Source organism: Fragaria vesca, linkage group LG5 (assembly GCF_000184155.1).
Source record: "Fragaria vesca subsp. vesca linkage group LG5, FraVesHawaii_1.0, whole genome shotgun sequence".
Classification (NCBI taxonomy): domain Eukaryota; kingdom Viridiplantae; phylum Streptophyta; class Magnoliopsida; order Rosales; family Rosaceae; genus Fragaria; species Fragaria vesca.
In genome coordinates, this window is record NC_020495.1 from 3,771,009 (window position 1) to 3,790,670 (window position 19,662).

The following is a 19,662-nucleotide window of genomic DNA, read 5'->3' on the forward strand; positions in this document are numbered from 1 at the left end:
GACTGGAACTTTCTTCTATTACAGATCAATCTCCTTGACTTCAGATTCCAGGTATTGGTACATCAATGTGTTGTCTCCCATTTTTAATGAAGTTTCTTCTATCTCATCGGAGTCGTTTTCAGGTCTCACGTACTAAGCTACTGCCTTGTCTGTCACCAAGCTGGTATCCTGAACTCTATCAGCAGCTTTCAGGGCCTGCAATCTGTAAATGAACAGACATCAAATAAACTCTTCTTGACATGTATAAATCAGTTTCTAATTTTGAATCAAAATCACCTCTTGAGACCAGTCAGTGCAGGCATTTACTGCAACAAGTGCGGTAACTTGAACAAGAAGTGCACAAATGATTCCCATCCAGAGCCCCATGCCTCCAATATGAAGGATGAAAGCAAAAAGCACAGCAGTAGGAATTCCAACAACATAGTAAGCCCCAAGGTTTATGTAAACACAAAGATTTTGCCATCCACACCCTCTAGCAGCTCCTAGAATTTTGAAAAGAAAAAGAAGCAAGGAACTTAAATTGTGTAATTTCAAACCGAAGTCGTGAAAACATTAGATTCAGAAGTGTTGCTGATAGAGTTTAGGACCTGAAAGCACACATTGGAATCCATCCAAGAAGTCAGATAGTGCAAGCAGTGGCATCATTTTAGCAACATATGTGATCACTTCATTCTCATTGCTGTAGAGCTTTCCCCAAACATGGCGGACTGATACTGTAGCTATTGCTATAGCAGCACCCTCGGATAAAGCCATTATGATCATGACTTGTAGAGCTAACCGTGCACTTTGTGGCCTTCCGGCACCCAATTCATTCGATACTCTTGTACTGTTTGATAAGAGACGATTGTTTTTAGTAGAAAACATGTCTACTACTTATTCTATGTTGCTGCTTTTCTGGCAACTCAAGTAGTAGTAATGAGGCTGCCAAAAACACACGGCATCACTAACCTTATAGCACTGCCAAGACCAACTGATACCATATAGACCGTCCAACATGTGTTAAGGCTGCTTGAACAAGAGTGACAATCAGTTCTTCATACATTGCTATCACTAAGTGGAAACATGTTCTAGGCAGTGATACCTTATTGATAACACAGATGTCTCAAGTTTTGGGTTTGGGAGGAGACCGGACAAGAGAACAACCATTTCGAATGTCCAATATTCGAAACTGCAGTAATAAGATTCTAGTAAACCAGTAGTTAGTTGAAAGACAGTTATAGCTAGGTAGTCTGCAACAGATATGTACTAAGATCTAAGAATATGGTGAAGAGAAACTTAGTTACCAACTTACCATATCATTATAGCTGATGGAATGGCAAGCTTGATAAAGCTTAAGATATCATGCAATGCCTCTTTTGAGAATCCTGTCCAAGTGTTCTTGCAGACTGGCGAGAATATCACATAACTTGCCAATAACAACAGATTCACCCAATTCGAAATGCTAATGGCCAATGCTGCGCCTTTGCTGCCTAAGCCAACTTTAAAGCAAAGTGCCCAACAGACTATGATGTGAAGAAAAGCTGTGATTCCAGAGCTTATCATCATTGGAAACACATTGTTTTGCGTCTGTAAGAATCTATTGAGGCATTGGAGGAGGCTATAGGCGAAAAGACTCGGTATCATCCATCGGTTGAAAGTTCCTGCTTCTTTGGATATCTCGTGGTCTTGGCCAAGAGCAATGAGAATGGTGCCTGTGTAAAACCAAATGAGTGCCAAGGGCATGCTCACTACTACCAATGTTAGCATTCCTCGTTGCATATGGACTCCAAGCATGTGGTACTGTTTAGCCCCATAGGCTTGCCCACATAGCGTCTCTAACGCACTTGCCATTCCCAACTGTGCTGAAAAATATCAAATATTTGTAAAAAAAAGAAAAAAAGAGAAGAAGGTTGAGGTAGATTGTCTTCTAGGGTCTGCTAGGAAAACTGAACCGATAGATTAATTTTCTGAATAAATTATGTGATAACGGCTCATTTTAAGTAATATTTACAAGTGTGTGACACATTATTTGGTGAACAAATTTGGTATTCGATGATGAGAAAGGGTGGTGAAAAATTGAGGCCCTCTTACCAAGATATCAAATCCGGTTACTGCAGCGAACGAAGAGGCCAAGGAAGCACCGGAAAGTGCAAGCTCTCCGAGATGGCCGACGAACATGACTGACGTGATCTGTAAGCTACACTGCAGCAGACTTACTGCAATAAGAGGCCCTGCTAGCCATAGTTGCTTCTTAGCTTCTTCAATAACATCATCCACACTACCAAATCCTTGCCGGGATGTTTCGGCATCGATTCCATCGTTTCTCCCTTCGTTTGGAACCAGAGGAGTCCAAAGACTTGAGCTCACTTGTGCCATTGTTGTAGAAAGAGCATCTTTGGCATCTGAAACTGATTGGCTTTGTTTATTGTTAATGACATGGAGGCAATTAGTGAGGCGGGGGATCATTATTCATGAGAAAACAAGGGAGTACGTGACAAAGAAGAAGACAACATAAGGGATAGTATATAGAATGTCCAAACGTGTCGTCATCATGTGATATGAAATTATCAATACTTCAATGTGTTTTTTTTAGGTCGAAAATGCTACCAAACTTTCTGACTCCTTTTTCTTCCATCTGGGCAAGCCGGCAAGGTTCTAAGTGACGCCATCACAGCTGTTCGTTATACTAGAAACTTCTCCTCTTTGAGTATTCTCTACGTTTGAAGGCTTTGTCTGCTTTTTTTTGTTTAGATCAAGCAGGAGTAGGGTATTGCAGAGGATTTAGATACATATGCAAGGTCTTTTCTTTTTACTTTTTCCAATTTGCATCTGGTCAAATGGGGTAATCTCAACAAGAGGAAACAAATCATAGTTTCAACGAACCAAACAAGGCCATAAAGGTACGAAAAATATGTATACCAGATCAAAAGAACGAGAATTTCATGGAAACTTCGGATGATTAACTCCTATTATGAAACTAATTTTTTTTTTGGTAAAAAAAGTTTAGATAAGAGATTGGTTACGCTACATCATCATCATCAGGACAAACTTGCAACCTCAACTTTGAAGGATTGACAGTGGACACGTATTTATTACACCATCATCTATGTATGAATTTTCACAGGAGAATTTATAGATCGCGAACCAATGAGGCCTGTTGGTAGAGGGGATCGAACTTGGATGGGGTCTCCACCACAAACCCACCTTTACCAACTGAGCCAAAACCTCTTGCTATTGTGAAATTAATCTTAAGCGATAAGAAATCTATTTTTGTCAATTAATCAATTTATTAGTAAATTATGCAAAATATACATTGACTAACCAATTTCTTTCTAACAAACTTTTACATAAAGGAAGGAAATATGAAAAATAGAAGAGTTACTGCAATACAATAGTAGATCATCTCATACGATCACATTATTTCAGCTATGAGTGTGGCTATTGAGACCTCCAAATTTGCTCAGTATACCTCTTATGCTCTTTACATCTCCTTTTTAATTTTAACTATAAGCATTTGCTCACTAGACCTCCTTTAAATTCCTAACATAATCTTAGTATGTTACTCACATATATCTTGATAATTTACTCATTATACATCTTATTTATTCTCTAGACCTCTCATTATTTAATTTTTTTCTTTTTGCATGCTATCATCGAGACCTCTATTCCTTGATTTTTTTTTTTTCGTTCAAACCTCTTTCACGACCTCAATTCCTTAATATTTTTTATTTCCCATAGAATGTCACCAAACCTCCATTATTTGATCAATTTGTAAGAAAAAAATTTCAATGACGTCAATTTTTCTCTTAAAAATCAAATAATACAAAGTATTGGGTTTCAAAAACTTATATTTACCAGCCCAGTACCGTCTCTCCTTAAAAATGAGAGGTCGTGAGTTCGACTCATAACAGACTCGTTATAGCATATTGGTTGTTTGTCTGATAAAAAAAAACTTATATTTACCAACAAGAAAATATTCCAACATAAATTAGCTTTTCTTTTTTTATTTTACTTGTGCTAAACAACAATTAAGGATAACAATTGTATATTATGTATGTTCTTTTTTTCCCTCTATTTTATGTACATGAAATTATTTCAATAGTTATTTAATCTTTCATCATCGATTTGTTTTATATACCTTCACCTTGTATATATATGTTTTCAACATGTATGATAGTAGAAAATTTTATGTCACACGGTCGATATTGATCATAGTTCTAGCTCTAATTAAATATATAATATGTAGTAAAATTTAGAAAATAGTAAATTAGAAACTAAAAATATATAAAGAAAATAATAAAGAATACAATCAATTAATTATCGAATTGGAAAGTCTAAAAAGAATAAATATACTTATTTTTATATGATTATTGTCCTTAAAAGTCATTACGTAAGAGGAGATAATTGTCATTCAATAACTCATAACAAAAAAAGATCAAGTGAGCAAATTTGGAGTACCCAATAGTCGCACTCTTCAGCTATCTATTATAAATTAAATTAACTTAATATATCCATGTATTAATGTAGCGTAGACCCACCTCATCAATTTGCATCTGGTGAGATGGGGTAATCTCGGAAATTTCCAGAAAGAGGAAACAAATCTGAGTCTCTTAAATGATCTTTAATCCATATTGATTTGGATAATACACGGCGAGATGGTATTAGTCTCCCACAAAGTCAATAAACCCGTGTAACTTCCTTCTCCTTTCCCAAACCAGTCTTCGTCCTCCTCTCCCAATTTATACCAAACTCTCTCTCTCTCTCAAACCTTCCAGAAAACCCTACACAATGGAAGACTCAGTCGTCGCCGGCGACCCGCCGATACCCCATCCAGATCTGGCCCCAAACTGTAGCGATTCCGGCGAGGACTTCGAGTCCCTTCCGATCCCTCCTCTCGATCCTCAATTCTTCTCATCCGACGCCGGAATGGCCACCATGGCCGCCGATTCGTTCATGTCGGATCTCGGGTTCGGGTTCGGCTCCGACGACAATTGCGACTACGAGCTCACCTTTGATGATTTGGACAACCTCTACATCCCGTCGGAGGCCGACGACTTCCTCCTTCCCGAGGGGTTCGATCCCGCGGCTCAGCCCAGCTCCGATTCCAGTGTAATATTGAAATCAGAGTCTCCTGAATCCGGTAGCTCCGGAGTTTCTAAAGGTTCGGATGGTGTAGTCTCCGGTTTTCTGAATTATCCGTCGTCGGAGTCCGGCGGCCACGATCAGGAGTTTTCGGAGAATTCCGGCGGGCCGTTGTCGTCTCAGGGCTCCGGGATTCCCGAGGCTGCGAACTCGCCGACTCATTCCGGGAACTCCGATCGGGACGTGTCGTCGAATGTGACTACTGCCGATGAGAAGGTGAAGATAGAGGAGGAGGTGACCAGGAGCGGCTTCGTTGCGAAGAGGAAGAAGGAGAGCGGCGGCGGCGAGGAAGGGAACATGGAGTCGAGAAGCTCAAAGTTTCGGAGATCGGAGAGCAGCGGCGGCAGTGGTGGTTGTTTGGACGATGAGGATGAGAGGAGGAAGGCGAGGTTGATGAGGAACAGAGAGAGTGCTCAGCTTTCGAGGCAGAGGAAGAAGCATTATGTGGAAGAGCTTGAAGATAAGGTAAGGGCAATGCATACTACTATTGCTGATTTGAATAATAAGATGTCATACATTATGGCCGAGAATGCTACTTTGAAGCAGCAATTGAGCAGTGGTAGCGGCATTTGCCCGCCGCCCCCGCCACCGGGGATGTACCCAATGCCGCCCATGGGCTATCCATGGATGCCGTACTCGCCTTATGTTGTGAAGCCGCAAGGTTCTCAGGTGCCTTTGGTTCCCATTCCTAGGCTTAAACCCCAGCAGCCTGCGGCTGCGCCCAAGCCGAAAAAGAAGTCGGAGAGTAAGAGTAAAACTAAGAAGGTTGCCAGCATTAGTTTCCTAGGTCTGCTGTTTTTCCTGTTGCTGTTTGGTGGACTTGTTCCAATGTTGAATGTTGGTTTTGGTGGGTCGAGTTATGTTAGAGATAGGTTTTATGATCAGCAGAGGGCGAAAGTTTTGAAAGTTCCGGGTCATTTGAATGGATCAGAAGGAAATGTACCTTTAGGAGTATCTGGTGGGAAATTTGATGTCTCTAACAAAATTCATGAGAGGGCTCATAAGCAGAAAGAACAAGGGTTACCTGGCGTGGGTAATGCCAGTGAGCCTCTTGTCGCTTCTTTGTATGTTCCGAGAAATGATAAACTTGTTAAGATTGATGGGAACTTGATTATTCATTCGGTCCTGGCGAGTGAGAAAGCTAAAGCTCATAAGAAGAGTAGGGAGGCCAGAGTGGAAGGAGCTAAAGGTTTTGTTTCAGCATTGGCTATACCTGAAGCTGGAGTGAACAGAGGGAGACGTGCTCCTTTATACAGAACTCCTGCTGGACAACGGAAGGCTCTTACAGCTGGTTCTGCTGATGGGAAACTCCAGCAGTGGTTTCGTGAAGGCCTTGCTGGATCATTGTTGAGTTCAGGCATGTGCACTGAAGTGTTCCAGTTTGATGTATCAGCTGCTAATTCAGGAGGTATAATTCCTGCCTCGTCAGTTGCAAATGTTTCCGAGCACAATTCAAATGCTACGAGGCTTAACAGAGGAGGAAACAGAAGAATCCTTGGTGGTCGCGCAATCCCCCTCGCTGGATCCAATCATAATGCTACTGATGATGAACGTGCCATAAGAAACAATCAGTCAAGCAACAACTTTCAAGTTAGTAATTCTTCCGTGGTCGTTTCTGTTCTGGTTGATCCTAGAGAGGCAGGTGACATTGACGTTGATGGCATGATCAAACCCAAGTCACTTTCTCGGGTTTTCGTTGTCCTGCTTCTTGACAGTGTGAAGTATGTCACTTACTCATGCGTGCTACCTCGCTCTGCTCCTCCTCACTTAGTGACTACTTAACATGGACCTTCAGTTTCAGAATCTTAGACGATACCTAGATCTAATCTCAGAAGCTCCCAGTTAATTTATGTAACAGGAGTAGCTGTTTCTGTAAGACTTTAACTTGATGCTTTCTACTTACTAGAGTATGGGAGCTGTTTATGCTTTGGTCTGAATGTTATCACTGTAGCGAAACATTTAAGTTTGTATGGAACACCTAGGTTATATTATACAAGTATCTTTATAAGTAAAGGAAATATACTTTCCATAATGAGTATTTGCGCCCCATTTAATCAAAATCACAGGAATTTTTCCCCAGTTTTTATTCTGTGAATAAAACGAAATATACATTGAACAAAACTGTACCGATTTGTTAATGAAAATTGATTTGTTAATGAAAATAAAAGCCTAAAAATTACCAAGCATTTTTCTGTTCTTGTAAGGAAACTTCATCTTACATGGTAACTATTGAACTCCATTGTTATAGTTAGATCAAAGTTGGAAACTTGGAATTCTATTTTCCTTTGACTTCTTTTTATCTAGTCCAAAAAATCCAAATTCTTAAATAATAAAAAAAAAACATCAATAATTACTATACTTGGTTCCCAAGTATGATTGGTAATCAGATTGAATGACAACAACTAATTTTATATTTAATGTTCGAAATCACTGGCGTCCGTTAAGTGCCAAAACTCTCTCTCCACCTCCGCCTTGTAGTATGCTAATTAAGCTTAGGATACAAGTCCCCCAAACCCTTGTGCAGTTGCAGGCAAATTAACATGGAGGAGGGTTTGTTATTGCCAAGAGGCAAAGAAGAAGAAGAAGAGCAAAGAAAAGAGTCATGGGGTTTGTTTTTCGAAGAAGTCAAGAGGTTGGGTTGCTTAGCAGGACCTATGGTTGCTGTGTTGTTATCACAGTACATGGTGCAGGTTGTTTCCATGATGATGGTTGGTCACCTCGGCGAGCTTGCTCTCTCCAGCACTGCCTTGTCTATATCGTTTTCGGGGGTCACCGGCTTTAGTCTTCTTGTAAGTCCATCTTCCACACCATTGAACTTTCTCTTTCTTTTCTTCATATCAGGGAGTTTGATAGTCTGTGTCATCATTGACTAAAATCAATATGCATTCTATAAATTTTTAGTTGATTTGTTGGTATGATCCTAGACATTTTTTTGTTGTCTGCACCTTATACTAGATTGAATTTATTTGTATCATATTATCGATGCTCTAATCTATTAGCCAGTTTTATGCGACTTTTACTCAGTCTCTTGAACAATGAGCCGAATCTGGGTCTGGGATTCAAAAGGCCTTTGAATGTACTGAACAATAGCTTAAGATTTAGATAAAAATATGACCTTTGTAGCTAAGTTTTGGCCAACAGCTTTTGATTTGGATATTAGACCTTTGAAGTTAATGCTGTACATGTTTCTCTGGATTTTTTTTTTGAAAGGGTTATTGGAATTCTTAACAGGTTAAAGATTCTATATGATTTATAAGAGGTTCATTAGGACTAGCCAAGGATTTGTATAAAGCAATGTGAGTTATGTTGACCTGCTGTTGCGGACAACAATGCACATTCAGATCAATTAATTTGTCCTTTTATAATCAGTTTGGTCGATTAGTGCTGTTGATTGTGCATAAACCATGTCAGAAAACTCTCCAATATCTGTTCCTAATCAGATGCTATGCAGTCGGATATGATATGTGAAATTGAATTCAAGATGGAGTTGATTATTTAAAATCCAATATCTTAGTAGAATCTATGTACCAAGTTACTAACTATATTTTCCACCTTGATCTTTGAACAGCTAGGAATGGCCAGTGCACTTGAAACTTTAAGTGGGCAAGCGTATGGTGCTGAGCAATATGAGAAAGTTGGACTTCAAACCTACACTGCCATAGTTTCTCTCACCGTAGTTTGTCTTCCTTTGTCTTTAATATGGATATATATAGATGATATACTGATGTTCATGGGTCAAGACCCTGAAATCTCACGTGAAGCTGGCAAATTCACACTATGGCTTCTTCCTGCTTTGTTTTCTTATGCAACTCTCCAACCACTCAATAGATACTTTCAGACTCAAAGTTTAATAATTCCTATGCTCCTGAGCTCTTTGGCGACTATTTTGTTCCATATTCCTCTCTGTTGGGCTCTAGTATTCAAGTCTGGACTGGCTAGCCTTGGAGGGGCATTAGCAATGAGTATTTCCTTCTGGTTCAATGCGATTATACTTGGATTGTTCATGAAGTTTTCTTCTGCCTGTTCCAAAACCAGAGTTCCAATTTCTATGGAGCTATTCTATGGAATGAGAGAGTTCTTTCGCTTTGCCATCCCTTCCGCTGTGATGATATGGTACTTCTAATCTCCTATTCTGTTTCCTTTCTAAAAGTATTTTAATTGCGACGTTCTTGTCGTTTTATTCTGCGTTCTTGATTTATCTTGTTTGTTTTAGCCTTGAGTGGTGGTCTTTTGAGCTGCTAATCTTGCTGTCCGGGCTTTTGCCAAACCCAGTTCTTGAAACTTCAGTTCTGTCTGTATGGTAAGCTTTATCTGTGTGAACTTCTGATACCAAGTTTGTCAAGTATGATAATTCATATCTAATGATATGACTCTCCATTAGGCATTGTGATAAATTCTAATTTTTTGTTACAGTCTCCAGACCATTGCAACACTCTATTCAATACCGTATGGGTTTGGTGCTGCAGCAAGGTAAGCCACAAACACAGATATACCCCTTCATAATATATGTTTCTCTACTTCTGAGTAAGTAACATCTTAAAATACATTTTGGTCTTTGGATACAGTACTAGAGTTTCAAATGAACTAGGAGCTGGCAACCCAAAAGCTGCTCGTATTGCCACACATGCTGCGATGTTTCTTGCACTCACAGAGGCAACTATAATAACCACAATCCTCTTTGCCTGCCGCAATGTATTTGGCTACACTTTTAGTAACGCGAGAGATGTCATTGATTACGTCACAACCATGGCTCCTCTTGTTTGTCTATCTGTTTTACTAGACAGTTTTCAAGGGGTTCTTTCAGGTGAGTTGGTATCTTTTTCTAATAAAAGTTCTTTTATGGATCAACATAGTGTTAAAAGTTTCGTTACTGGTTGAATCTTCAGGCATTTCTAGAGGATGTGGGTGGCAGCATATAGGGGCTTACATAAACCTTGGAGCATTCTATTTATGTGGGATTCCAGTTGCTGCTACATTAGCTTTCTGGGTACAACTAAGGGGAAGGGGTCTTTGGATTGGAATACAAGTTGGAGCTTTGGTGCAAACCACTCTGCTTGCTATTGTAGCAACTCGTACAAACTGGGAAAAACAGGTCTGTTCTCAACCCATTTATGACCTCTTGATAATCTTACTCCTGATCTGTAGTGTGTAGACACCGAAGGATCTTAATGTTGGCTTTTTGACGTTTCAGGCGAGTAAGGCAAGGGAGAGGATATTTGAGGCAAGCGATGAAGAAGCTGAAGGATTGTTGCACTAATGGAGCAGAGATTAACCAGTTTTGATGTGCTTAATTCTCTTTAATCACGGTACTATGGAGAACTTACTCGCTTCTACTACGAAGCTAACAGCATTGCCGCATACCACATAATGAGGGTTTCCATAAAGAGCGCCTGAATGTGCAGACGTGTCCACTGTTGTCTTGGAACAGCTTAAGCACCTTTGGATTGTCAAAAGTTTTGAATGAGCTTTTATGATGATACGTTGATGTGGAAAACGAAAAGTTAAACTGTCGAGTTGTATAATTCTGCAAATTTTCCTTGAGAAATCTCAAACTTTACATATGCAATACAAGTCAACATATCACATCTAGTTTGTTTTTTTCTACTCATTTTCGAGAACATCTTTAGTACACGGCGTGTATATTCACATACATACATGGATGGTTAGGATTGGAGGAAATAATAGAGAAACATAGTGGTCAAACATATGAATTGTTATGAACGGTTAAAATTACGTCGTGTAAATACACGTTGTGCATACAAGAATTTCCACTCATTTTCATAATAAATCACCAATGACATTATGGATGATGATGTTGAGGTCAAGTACTCCACAGTCCTGTAGTCTCAAGTCGGGCACTTGTGCTACGATCTGGTATGTAACACTACTGCATCCTGCAAATATTACAGATCTGAGTAGTCACTGGTACAATGATATGTTTAACAAAATAACAGTTTGGTCCAGTAGTCCACCCAAGAAAAAAGAAAACGAGTATACAAGAATTCCAAGTGAAGCTGCAGGTGGTCCTGTTCTGCATGAAATTTCTTTTGAATCTTCAGCCACTATATGTCGTCAGACTCAGAGAAGGATTGTTCACTCCTTGCTTTACTTGCTTGGTAGCTTTTGTGCCTCACTTTTTTTCCACCTTCCAAAAGTCGTCAATAATGTTATTCCAGTCTAGACTAGGACACCTAGCTAGCTTTCAGCAGCATTTGCATCGGTGTGGTACATAACGGGGACTGATGAAAGAAAAAAATAAACAAAATCAAGAAGAATAGGATCAGAACTGTTTGCTAGCTACTGGTGAGTCGAGATCAATGTAATGAAATGAGGGAATGAGATTCTGACAATGTTCTTAACCTCCTGGAAATGAGATTCTCAGAGCAAACACTATACTCTCCTTCCTTTCTTGACCGATTCATATTAATTAATCTTCAAGTAAGTATTGAACTGAAAGATACTGACTAACTTTTAGAATGACTTTGTGTAGTTGTACTAATTATTAAACTAAGATTTTCCCAGCTGATGATCCATTTCAATAATCCCTCAACTGTACAATTTATATATTAAACACATACACACACACTCTAATTTTCTCTATATTATATCTATCTATCTAAACTCTACAAGTAACAGTCATTAAGATCTTCCTAATAAGTCAAATCAAGTGCTTCCAGTTGGCTAAAGTGTATATTTATCAATCGCTTTCCTTTAAGTAATAAGGTGGCAAGTGTATAAAATATACAAGTTTATATCTCTCGGCAAGTCCGAGTGTGTTTTATTTGCTTCATTTCAAACACGAAAGCATAACTGAGTTCCCTCGGCAGGAAGGGCAATATTGCAGATACAAATATGGAAGAGAGCTTGTTAACATTGCCAAAAGAAGCAAAAGATTCAAGAAATTTTAGTAGTACTAGTGCTACTACTACTTTGACATGGGCTTATTTCTTTATTGAAGTGAAGAGGCAATGTTACATAGCAGGACCTATGGTTGCCGTGATTCTATCCCAGAACTTGTTTCGCGTGGTTTCGATGATGATGGTTGGTCACTTGGGTGAGCTAGCTCTCTCTAGCACCTCCATTGCCATCTCCCTCTCTGGAGTCACCGGCTTCAGTGTCTTTGTAAGCTAGTCAACTTCTTTTCTGTTCATGTACATCTCCGGCTGTTTCTTTTAGAAATGCCAGTTAACCTTTCTTAACACACAAGGTATAAAACTCACATATCAGTAATGACGTACAGTTTGCCAGTTTTATACCTTCTATGGTGAGAAACTCATGCACCCTATAAATGTAACATGTATAACAGACACTATATTGGCAACATATTTAAAGTTATGAACATAATGCATATGAACTTGAATATATGCTGGTAAATTTATGTCTCCAATAACCAGGTGGATCTTGTAACTTGAGTGTTAATTTGAACAGATAGGAATGGCCAGTGGACTGGAAACAATATGTGGGCAAGCATATGGAGCTAAGCAATATCAGAAACTTGGACTTCAAACTTACACTGCTATAATTTCTCTCAACTTAGTTTGTCTCCCCTTATCTTTGTTATGGATATATATGGAGGACTTGCTGATTTTCATGGGTCAAGATCCTCTCATTTCTCGCGAAGCTGGAAAGTTTACTATCTGGCTTATTCCAGCTCTCTTTGCTTATGCAACTCTTCAACCACTCATCAGATACTTTCAAACACAAAGTTTGATAACTCCTATGCTCCTGAGCTCTTGCGCGACCCTTTTGTTCCATATTCCTCTCTGTTGGGTTCTAGTATTCAAGTCTGGACTGGATAACCTTGGAGGGGCATTGGCAATTAGTATTTCATATTGGTTGAATGTGATTTTACTTGTATTGTACATGAAGTACTCTTCAGCTTGTTCACTAACCAGAGCTCCAGTTACTATGGAAGTATTCCATGGAATGAGAGAGTTCTTTTACTTTGCCATCCCTTCTACAGTAATGATATGGTAATTCATATATACTTTTTTTGTCAAGTATTTAGTCTCCCACTTCCTTCATATTAATTTTGATTATTCTTGGTGCATTATGATAAATTTTAGCGTCGAGTGGTGGTCATTTGAGCTGCTTATTTTGCTTTCTGGGCTTCTACCAAATCCAGCTCTTGAAACTTCGGTTCTGTCTGTATGGTATAATTTTTGCTTGCATACAAATATTAAAACCAATGTCCTTTCAATTTGATTTCTTTGTAATACTAATGAAAACAATTCTGCTTGATTTTGTTTTCGGATAGTCTCCAGACCATTTCAACACTTTATGCAATACCTTATGGCTTTGGTGCTGCAGCAAGGTATATTTTCTTAGTACTAATGCACAAGGTAGCTACGTTTGCAAGTAACAACCTATCTTTATCTTTTCTTCCTTTTCTCTTGTGAATTGTGTAGTACTAGAGTTGCAAATGAAATGGGAGCTGGTAACTCAGAAGGCGCTCGTATAGCTGCGCAGGTTGCATTGCTTCTTGCAGTCACAGAGACAAGCATAGAAACAACAACCCTCTTTGCCTTGAGGCATTCGTATGGTTACACATTTAGCAATGAGAAACAAGTCATCGATTACGTCATATCAATGGCGCCTCTAGTGTGTCTGTCTCTTTCACTAGACAGCCTGCAAGGGGTCCTTACAGGTTTGTACATAAGAATCCTGATAAGAAATGAGTTACTTTTTTCATGTTCTAATTCCTAATCAAGTGTTACATATATGCATGGTTGCGTATATACAGGTATTGCTAGAGGATGTGGGTGGCAGCATATAGGGGCTTACATTAACCTTGGATCATTTTATCTTTGTGGAATTCCAGTTGCTGCAATATTGGCTTTCTGGTTAGAGCTGAGAGGGAGAGGCCTTTGGATTGGAATACAACTCGGTTCTTTGGTGCAGACCATATTTCTTTCTTTTGTAACAACTTGTACAAACTGGGAAATGCAGGTATGGTTTATATCTCCAAAACTGTTAATATTGAAGATGGTTTTTGACTGGTGAACTAAATTGATCTTTTATGTTTTGGCCTTTTGTTATTGCAGGCAAGTAAGGCAAGGGAGAGGGTATTCCAGGGAGGCTCATCAGGAGATGTTGGATTCTGCCATTGATGAAGCACATTCCAGAAAGTTATTCAGAAATTGATCTAGCATTAGTGTTAACTGTGTTTAGGAGAGACATTTGAGCTGATAACGCTTATTGGCATTTGGCAATGAACATCTTTGTAAGAATGAAAGTACAGGATGAGTGATGACAATCACAACAAGATAAATAATAATTAAGGACATGATTATGAATTTATGATAGGACGTTCAAATGTGTCATCTTCACTTGGGAACCTTTTGGTGTATAATTTTTTTTGAAAGGCTTAGAGCATTTTTACCAATGCTAGCAATTTTTGAGTTAAATTTTAGTTAAATTAGCAAAAAATGTCATTTTGGCTAGTGACTTTTAAGATATGTCTGCATCAATGCTCTTTACTTTAGCTAGTATTAAATTAATATTATTCTATAAATGAAGATTAAATAGTTTATATGTATTTGTATATCATATTAAATAACTTAAAAAGAATGTATTAAATTATAGCGAGTCACATCTCACTAGCTATGCTAGCTATATTTAGCTAGCGAGATAGCTAAAAGCTAAAATAGCTAAATTTTGGCTAGTCTGCTGGAGCTCCTAAAATACCCAAACAGCTAAACATGCTCTCTAAAATAGCTAAAAAACAAAAATAGAGAGTCTGATAAAGATGCTCTTAGGAATTCATAACAGTTTGGTTTATCCTAGGAAATGAGGAATCTAACAATTCAGTTGATCCTAGGAATCCCACAGTTTGGTTTATGACTAAAACCCCGTCCAAGTAACTTGTCATTCATGATTCCGTTGGAGACCATCATCTCAGCATGAAAAGCCATTAGAGGTCGGAGTCTTTGTAGTTGAAGATGTGGCTCTTCGAGAAGGTTTGCATACACCATTTGTTAACAATTCAAGTTCTTGTTCAAGATATCTTTCAACTGGGTTCGATAGTCTAATGTCATATCTTTCGCGAGGTGTCTAGCAGACTACGCTCATGTGCATCCTCATCCAGCTATTGGATCACTGTCTCCGCCTCTTTTTGTCCTCAACCTTTCATTTAGATCAGCTGGGAGGGTGCGTCTCGAGGTTTTGTGTTTTATTTCCTCGTTTTTGTTTTCAACTGTCCAAAAAAAATAAACGCTGGGGGTTATGATGGCATTTCTAGTTGGGCCGCACTTTGGGCCGTTTTGTATGTGTGTCCTTGTGATAGGTGGTTTGGGCTTCATTGTGAAAGTTTGGCTCATGCAGCTGTCCTGTTCAACTCGTATACGTTGGAGTTGGACTCCCTAGAAGACTGCAGAGAAAACGCAGACCGGTTGTGCCAGAAGACAGAGATTCAGAGGAAAGAAAATGGTGGAGATCGATAGCTGTAACTACATGTGTTCCTTCCAACAAGTCAAGCGGTTGGGTTGCACAAAAACCATCCCATTGGTGCCTGGGTGAGCTTTGTTCTCTCTATCACCGCCAAAAGCTCTAGTCCTTTTGTAATTCTGATCCATATCCACCCTCTTCTTTCTTGGTTTATTCATTTCAAATTTTCAATTATGATTCTTTCATATTTTGGAATTGTATTGCTGTATGTTGGGATGCAAATTAGCCTGTCCATTTTGATATCACATCTGATCATGTCAGCCAAACAATGTAGTGCCAAGACAAATGACTTTCTTTTTTTGAAAGTCCAAGGCAAATGACTTGAAGAATGACAAATGACAACGGCCGGTTTCATATTTTGGACTACTGTGGCCCGTATGGTCCATTTTCTATCACACAGGGATATGCTTTTTTAACAGGAGTCATCAATAGTAGCTCTTCCATTAACTTGATTGTGTCTGGTAATGAATATTACGATTTACGAATCCAGTGATCTTTATTGGCTTTCTGGGTACAACTAGGAGGAAGGGTCCTTTGGATAGGAATCCAAGTTGGTGCTTTTGTGCAAACCATTATGCTTGCTTTTGTTACGACTTGTACAAATTGGGATAAACAGGTCTGCTTCTCAACCACTCATTTTTTGATGATGCTGATCTTGGTGTAATATATATGAGGTTGATCGATAAGGTTGGACTGTGAAACTGAATATTAGTTTTTTTTTCTTTCTTCTTCTTCTTCTTCTTCTTCTTTGTTTCTTTTTATTTGATGTCAGGCTAGTCATGTCATAAGGTCATAAGAGCCCATTAGACTGTGAATGACATATTTAATCATCAATATAGCATTGCTGCTCAAAATGTTGATCAGAATGTACACAGCTACTCCTTTATAAAGCAGCAATGTTATCCTGATCAAATGTTCAGATTTTGTTTCAGTATCAAATAAATTCATGTACGTTTTCTTTCTTGATTTAAAACTACAGGACATGTATTCAATTGTTGTTTTTGCGGGTACTGACAAATGACATCAGCACATCTTCATAAAAAAACATAGTACATGAAAAAATAGGACTTAAATTAAAAAATAAATGGTGACAGATTTCTACACCAAAAATTGAGTCTTGTCTTTTTGGTTAATTTGAGAGCCGCCAGTATTGATTCTGTGTTGTATGGAAATACTTTTTCTTTTACATAATTTCTACTATTTCTGTTCTGTCAGATATTGGTTGTATACGACCAGATAAGTTTTAAAGTGCCAACACCTGGTGCTGAAGAAACAAACATGGAGGAGGGATTGTTATTGCCAAGAGGCAAAGATCAAGTTGAGCAAAGAAAAGGGTCAACTAGTCTAACATGGTTTTCGTTCTTGGAAGAAGTGAAGAGGTTGGGATGCATAGCAGGACCTATGGTTGTCGTGGTTCTATCCCAGTACTTGGTGCAGGTCGTTTCAACCATGATGGTTGGTCACCTTGGTGAGCTAGCTCTCTCTAGCACTGCCATTGCCACCTCTCTTGCTACTGTCACTGCCTTTAGTCTTTTGGTAAGTCTTTCATCTTCTCATTTCTTTTGGTAAATCTGTTCAGTCATGCATTCATCCATTTATAAACTGCTTTTAATGTCCAACTGTTTATGAGAAATGCCAATTAGTTAAGGTGTGCATGATACTGTGTCCTTGAAATTAGTCGAAATTTGAATCATAGTAGCGATCAGTTTGTTATTTACTTACAGTGTAGATTTGCATTGGATCCATTGACTAAATAGATTGTGGGCAATGCTGATTTAGAATGAGAATACAGGTTAAATTGAATAAAGATGAGCCTTTGCGGTTGCTAGATTATACTTATTCTGGGTATCTACTTTCAGTGACTAAATAGATTTGTAACTTGATATTTAAACAGTTAGGAATGGCTAGTGCACTGGAAACTTTATGTGGGCAAGCTTATGGAGCTGAGCAATATCAAAAACTTGGACTTCAGACTTACACTGCTATATTTTCTCTCAACTTGGTTTGTCTTCCTATATCTTTCATATGGTTCTATGTGGAGGACTTACTGATTTTTATGGGTCAAGATCCTTCTATTTCTCATGAAGCTGGCAAATTCATAATTTGGCTTATTCCGGCTCTGTTTGCTTATGCAACTCTTCAACCGCTGAATAGATACTTTCAGACACAAAGTTTGATACTTCCTATGCTTATGAGCTCTTGTGCAGCCCTATTGTTCCACATTCCTATCTGTTGGGTCCTCGTATTCAAATCTGGACTGGATAACATTGGAGGAGCATTGGCAATGAGTATTTCGTACTGGTTAAATGCGATTTTTCTAGGATTATACATGAAGTTCTCTTCTACATGTTCAAAAACTAGAGCTCCAATTTCTAAGGAGGTATTCCAAGGAATTGGGGAGTTCTTTCGCTTTGCCGTCCCTTCTGCAGTAATGATATGGTAGTTTTGTTCTCCCTGATAGTATTTATATCTGTTTTTTATTTTTTTTATTTTTTATTTTAATTTGGTACCTTTAACATCCTTGTTTCTGTTTTTTGTATTTATTGTTGGTGATGGTTGTAGCCTTGAGTGGTGGTCATTTGAGGTGCTTATCTTGCTGTGCGGGCTTTTACCAAATCCTGCTCTTGAAACTTCGTTGTTGTCTGTATGGTGAGTTTGCTAAATGTGTTCCAGTTCTGAAATAGAGAAGATCTTCAAGGAACCAAGTAGATTAACTAGCTTTTGATGCATTATCTCTGTACTAATTTCATGTACTCTTAAAGAAATCCAAGAATAGCTTACTTTCATTGTTTTGTGGACAGTCTGCAGACCATTTCGACACTCTATTCAATACCATATGGATTTGGTGCGGCAGCAAGGTCTGTACACACACAGTTAAACCAACAGATCACCTATTTTGTATTCAGTGTAATACATTTAGTTTGCTTAAGTAGATCTAGATTAACTAACAATCTTGTTTTCTTGGCATTGTGCAGCACTAGAGTTTCAAATGAACTAGGAGCTGGCAACCCTGAAGGTGCTCGTATAGCTACTTGCGCTGCCATGTTTCTTGCAGCTGCAGAGACGAGTATAGTAGCTACAACCCTCTTTTGCTGCCGGTATATATTTGGTTACCTATTCAGCAATGAGGAAGAAGTTGTCGATTATGTCAGTACAATGGCTCCTCTAGTTTGCCTCTCTGTAATACTAGACAGCTTCCAAGGGGTCCTTTCAGGTGCATTGCTCATTTTTTTAGTTTAGAGATATCTTGATTATCTACTTTGATGTTATATGTTAATTTTATATGTTATGTACGTATATGCTTTCTGAATGGTTACGTTCAGGTATTGCAAGAGGATGTGGGTGGCAGCATATAGGGGCTTACATAAACCTTGGAGCATTTTATCTATGTGGGATTCCAGTTGCTGCTACATTGGGTTTCTGGTTACAACTAAGAGGAAAGGGCCTTTGGATTGGAATACAAGTCGGTGCTTTTGTGCAAGTCACTCTGCTTGCTTTTGTAACAACTTGTACAAACTGGGAAAAACAGGTCTGTTCTCATCCATTTTTCTCTTGATAATTTTGATCTTCTCCACCATTTTTTTTTTTGTCTTTTCCACTTTTACGAAGTGTTTAAGTATGACCGAAACTGATCTCATTTAAACTTCCAGTCAAGTACGGCAAGGGAGCGGATATTTGAGGGAAACACTCCAGTTGATAAGGGATTAGAGTACTAACCAAGCCACATCACTTCCATGGCCTTAGACACGGTTCCTATATACCACATGATTTACCTATTTTAGAACCTAGGGGCAAACAAGATTAACGAATATTTCGTGATCATATGTACTATAAGACACTGCTTCCTAGGAAGACTGGTGTTATGAGTCCTAATAATGATGATCAATTTCATCAAATATCTCTTCCTGTAAAAGCTCTTCTATAACGTCTTCCATTGTTATAAGGTAAACAGCTGCTTCCTCTTCAGGAGTGTTTAAGAGTGCTTCATCTTCTATTTGCAGGATGTGTGAATACATCTTGAAGAACTGGTTTTCCCTTGATTGATTCTGTTTACAATGTACATACTTACAGCTAAGCTTTAGATAGCAGTTACAA

At 38.6% G+C, this 19,662-nt stretch overlaps 5 protein-coding genes across 6 annotated transcripts; 4 read left to right on the forward strand and 1 right to left on the reverse strand.

Annotated features, from left to right (window-relative positions):
- Positions 1–110: 110 nt before the first annotated feature.
- LOC101308290 (MATE efflux family protein DTX1-like) lies at positions 111–2,355 on the reverse strand. The gene is made up of 7 exons (XM_004300893.1): positions 2,071–2,355; positions 1,292–1,836; positions 1,082–1,168; positions 949–1,005; positions 588–826; positions 277–482; positions 111–195 (listed from the first exon to the last, which is right to left on the reverse strand). Exons 1-7 carry the CDS (start codon positions 2,353–2,355, stop codon positions 133–135), a joined length of 1,482 nt encoding a protein of 493 aa, XP_004300941.1. The 3' UTR covers positions 111–132.
- Positions 2,356–4,663: 2,308 nt separating this feature from the next.
- LOC101299380 lies at positions 4,664–7,177 on the forward strand. Of its 2 annotated transcripts, XM_004298971.1 has the most exons (2): positions 4,664–5,586; positions 5,668–7,177. In XM_004298971.1, exons 1-2 carry the CDS (start codon positions 4,768–4,770, stop codon positions 6,901–6,903), a joined length of 2,055 nt encoding a protein of 684 aa, XP_004299019.1. In that variant the 5' UTR covers positions 4,664–4,767; the 3' UTR covers positions 6,904–7,177. The 2 variants fall into 2 exon arrangements, with proteins under 2 accessions (XP_004299019.1, XP_004299018.1); XM_004298970.1 differs by having other exon boundaries at positions 4,664–7,177.
- Positions 7,178–7,661: 484 nt separating this feature from the next.
- Positions 7,662–10,414, forward strand: LOC101308582 (MATE efflux family protein 7-like). Its single transcript, XM_004300894.1, has 7 exons — positions 7,662–7,910; positions 8,690–9,234; positions 9,335–9,421; positions 9,535–9,591; positions 9,687–9,925; positions 10,008–10,213; positions 10,313–10,414. The coding sequence occupies exons 1-7, from the start codon at positions 7,662–7,664 to the stop codon at positions 10,376–10,378; spliced, it is 1,449 nt and encodes a 482-aa protein (XP_004300942.1). The 3' UTR covers positions 10,379–10,414.
- Positions 10,415–11,973: 1,559 nt separating this feature from the next.
- Positions 11,974–14,231, forward strand: LOC101308876 (MATE efflux family protein 5-like). The gene is made up of 7 exons (XM_004300895.1): positions 11,974–12,243; positions 12,550–13,094; positions 13,188–13,274; positions 13,379–13,435; positions 13,530–13,768; positions 13,865–14,070; positions 14,166–14,231. Exons 1-7 carry the CDS (start codon positions 11,974–11,976, stop codon positions 14,229–14,231), a joined length of 1,470 nt encoding a protein of 489 aa, XP_004300943.1.
- Positions 14,232–16,790: 2,559 nt separating this feature from the next.
- On the forward strand, positions 16,791–19,542 carry LOC101299863 (MATE efflux family protein 9-like). The gene is made up of 7 exons (XM_004298972.1): positions 16,791–17,103; positions 17,462–18,006; positions 18,130–18,216; positions 18,369–18,425; positions 18,543–18,781; positions 18,891–19,096; positions 19,218–19,542. Exons 1-7 carry the CDS (start codon positions 16,846–16,848, stop codon positions 19,281–19,283), a joined length of 1,458 nt encoding a protein of 485 aa, XP_004299020.1. The 5' UTR covers positions 16,791–16,845; the 3' UTR covers positions 19,284–19,542.
- Positions 19,543–19,662: the final 120 nt, after the last annotated feature.

Coding starts and splice junctions, on each gene's coding strand:
- LOC101308290 (XM_004300893.1), bottom strand. CDS start 2,355: ATGGCACAAGTGAGCTCAAGTCTTTGGACTCCTCTGGTTCCAAACGAA. Junction 1,837..2,070: donor TAACCGGATTTGATATCTTG/GTAAGAGGGCCT, acceptor TTTTCAGCACAG/TTGGGAATGGCAAGTGCGTT. Junction 827..948: donor GGTCTTGGCAGTGCTATAAG/GTTAGTGATGCC, acceptor CTTATCAAACAG/TACAAGAGTATCGAATGAAT.
- LOC101299380 (XM_004298970.1), top strand. CDS start 4,768: ATGGAAGACTCAGTCGTCGCCGGCGACCCGCCGATACCCCATCCAGAT.
- LOC101308582 (XM_004300894.1), top strand. CDS start 7,662: ATGGAGGAGGGTTTGTTATTGCCAAGAGGCAAAGAAGAAGAAGAAGAG. Junction 9,422..9,534: donor ACTTCAGTTCTGTCTGTATG/GTAAGCTTTATC, acceptor TTTTTGTTACAG/TCTCCAGACCATTGCAACAC. Junction 9,592..9,686: donor GGGTTTGGTGCTGCAGCAAG/GTAAGCCACAAA, acceptor CTTTGGATACAG/TACTAGAGTTTCAAATGAAC.
- LOC101308876 (XM_004300895.1), top strand. CDS start 11,974: ATGGAAGAGAGCTTGTTAACATTGCCAAAAGAAGCAAAAGATTCAAGA. Junction 13,095..13,187: donor CCTTCTACAGTAATGATATG/GTAATTCATATA, acceptor GATAAATTTTAG/CGTCGAGTGGTGGTCATTTG. Junction 13,769..13,864: donor CCTGCAAGGGGTCCTTACAG/GTTTGTACATAA, acceptor GCGTATATACAG/GTATTGCTAGAGGATGTGGG.
- LOC101299863 (XM_004298972.1), top strand. CDS start 16,846: ATGGAGGAGGGATTGTTATTGCCAAGAGGCAAAGATCAAGTTGAGCAA. Junction 18,217..18,368: donor ACTTCGTTGTTGTCTGTATG/GTGAGTTTGCTA, acceptor TTTTGTGGACAG/TCTGCAGACCATTTCGACAC. Junction 18,426..18,542: donor GGATTTGGTGCGGCAGCAAG/GTCTGTACACAC, acceptor GGCATTGTGCAG/CACTAGAGTTTCAAATGAAC.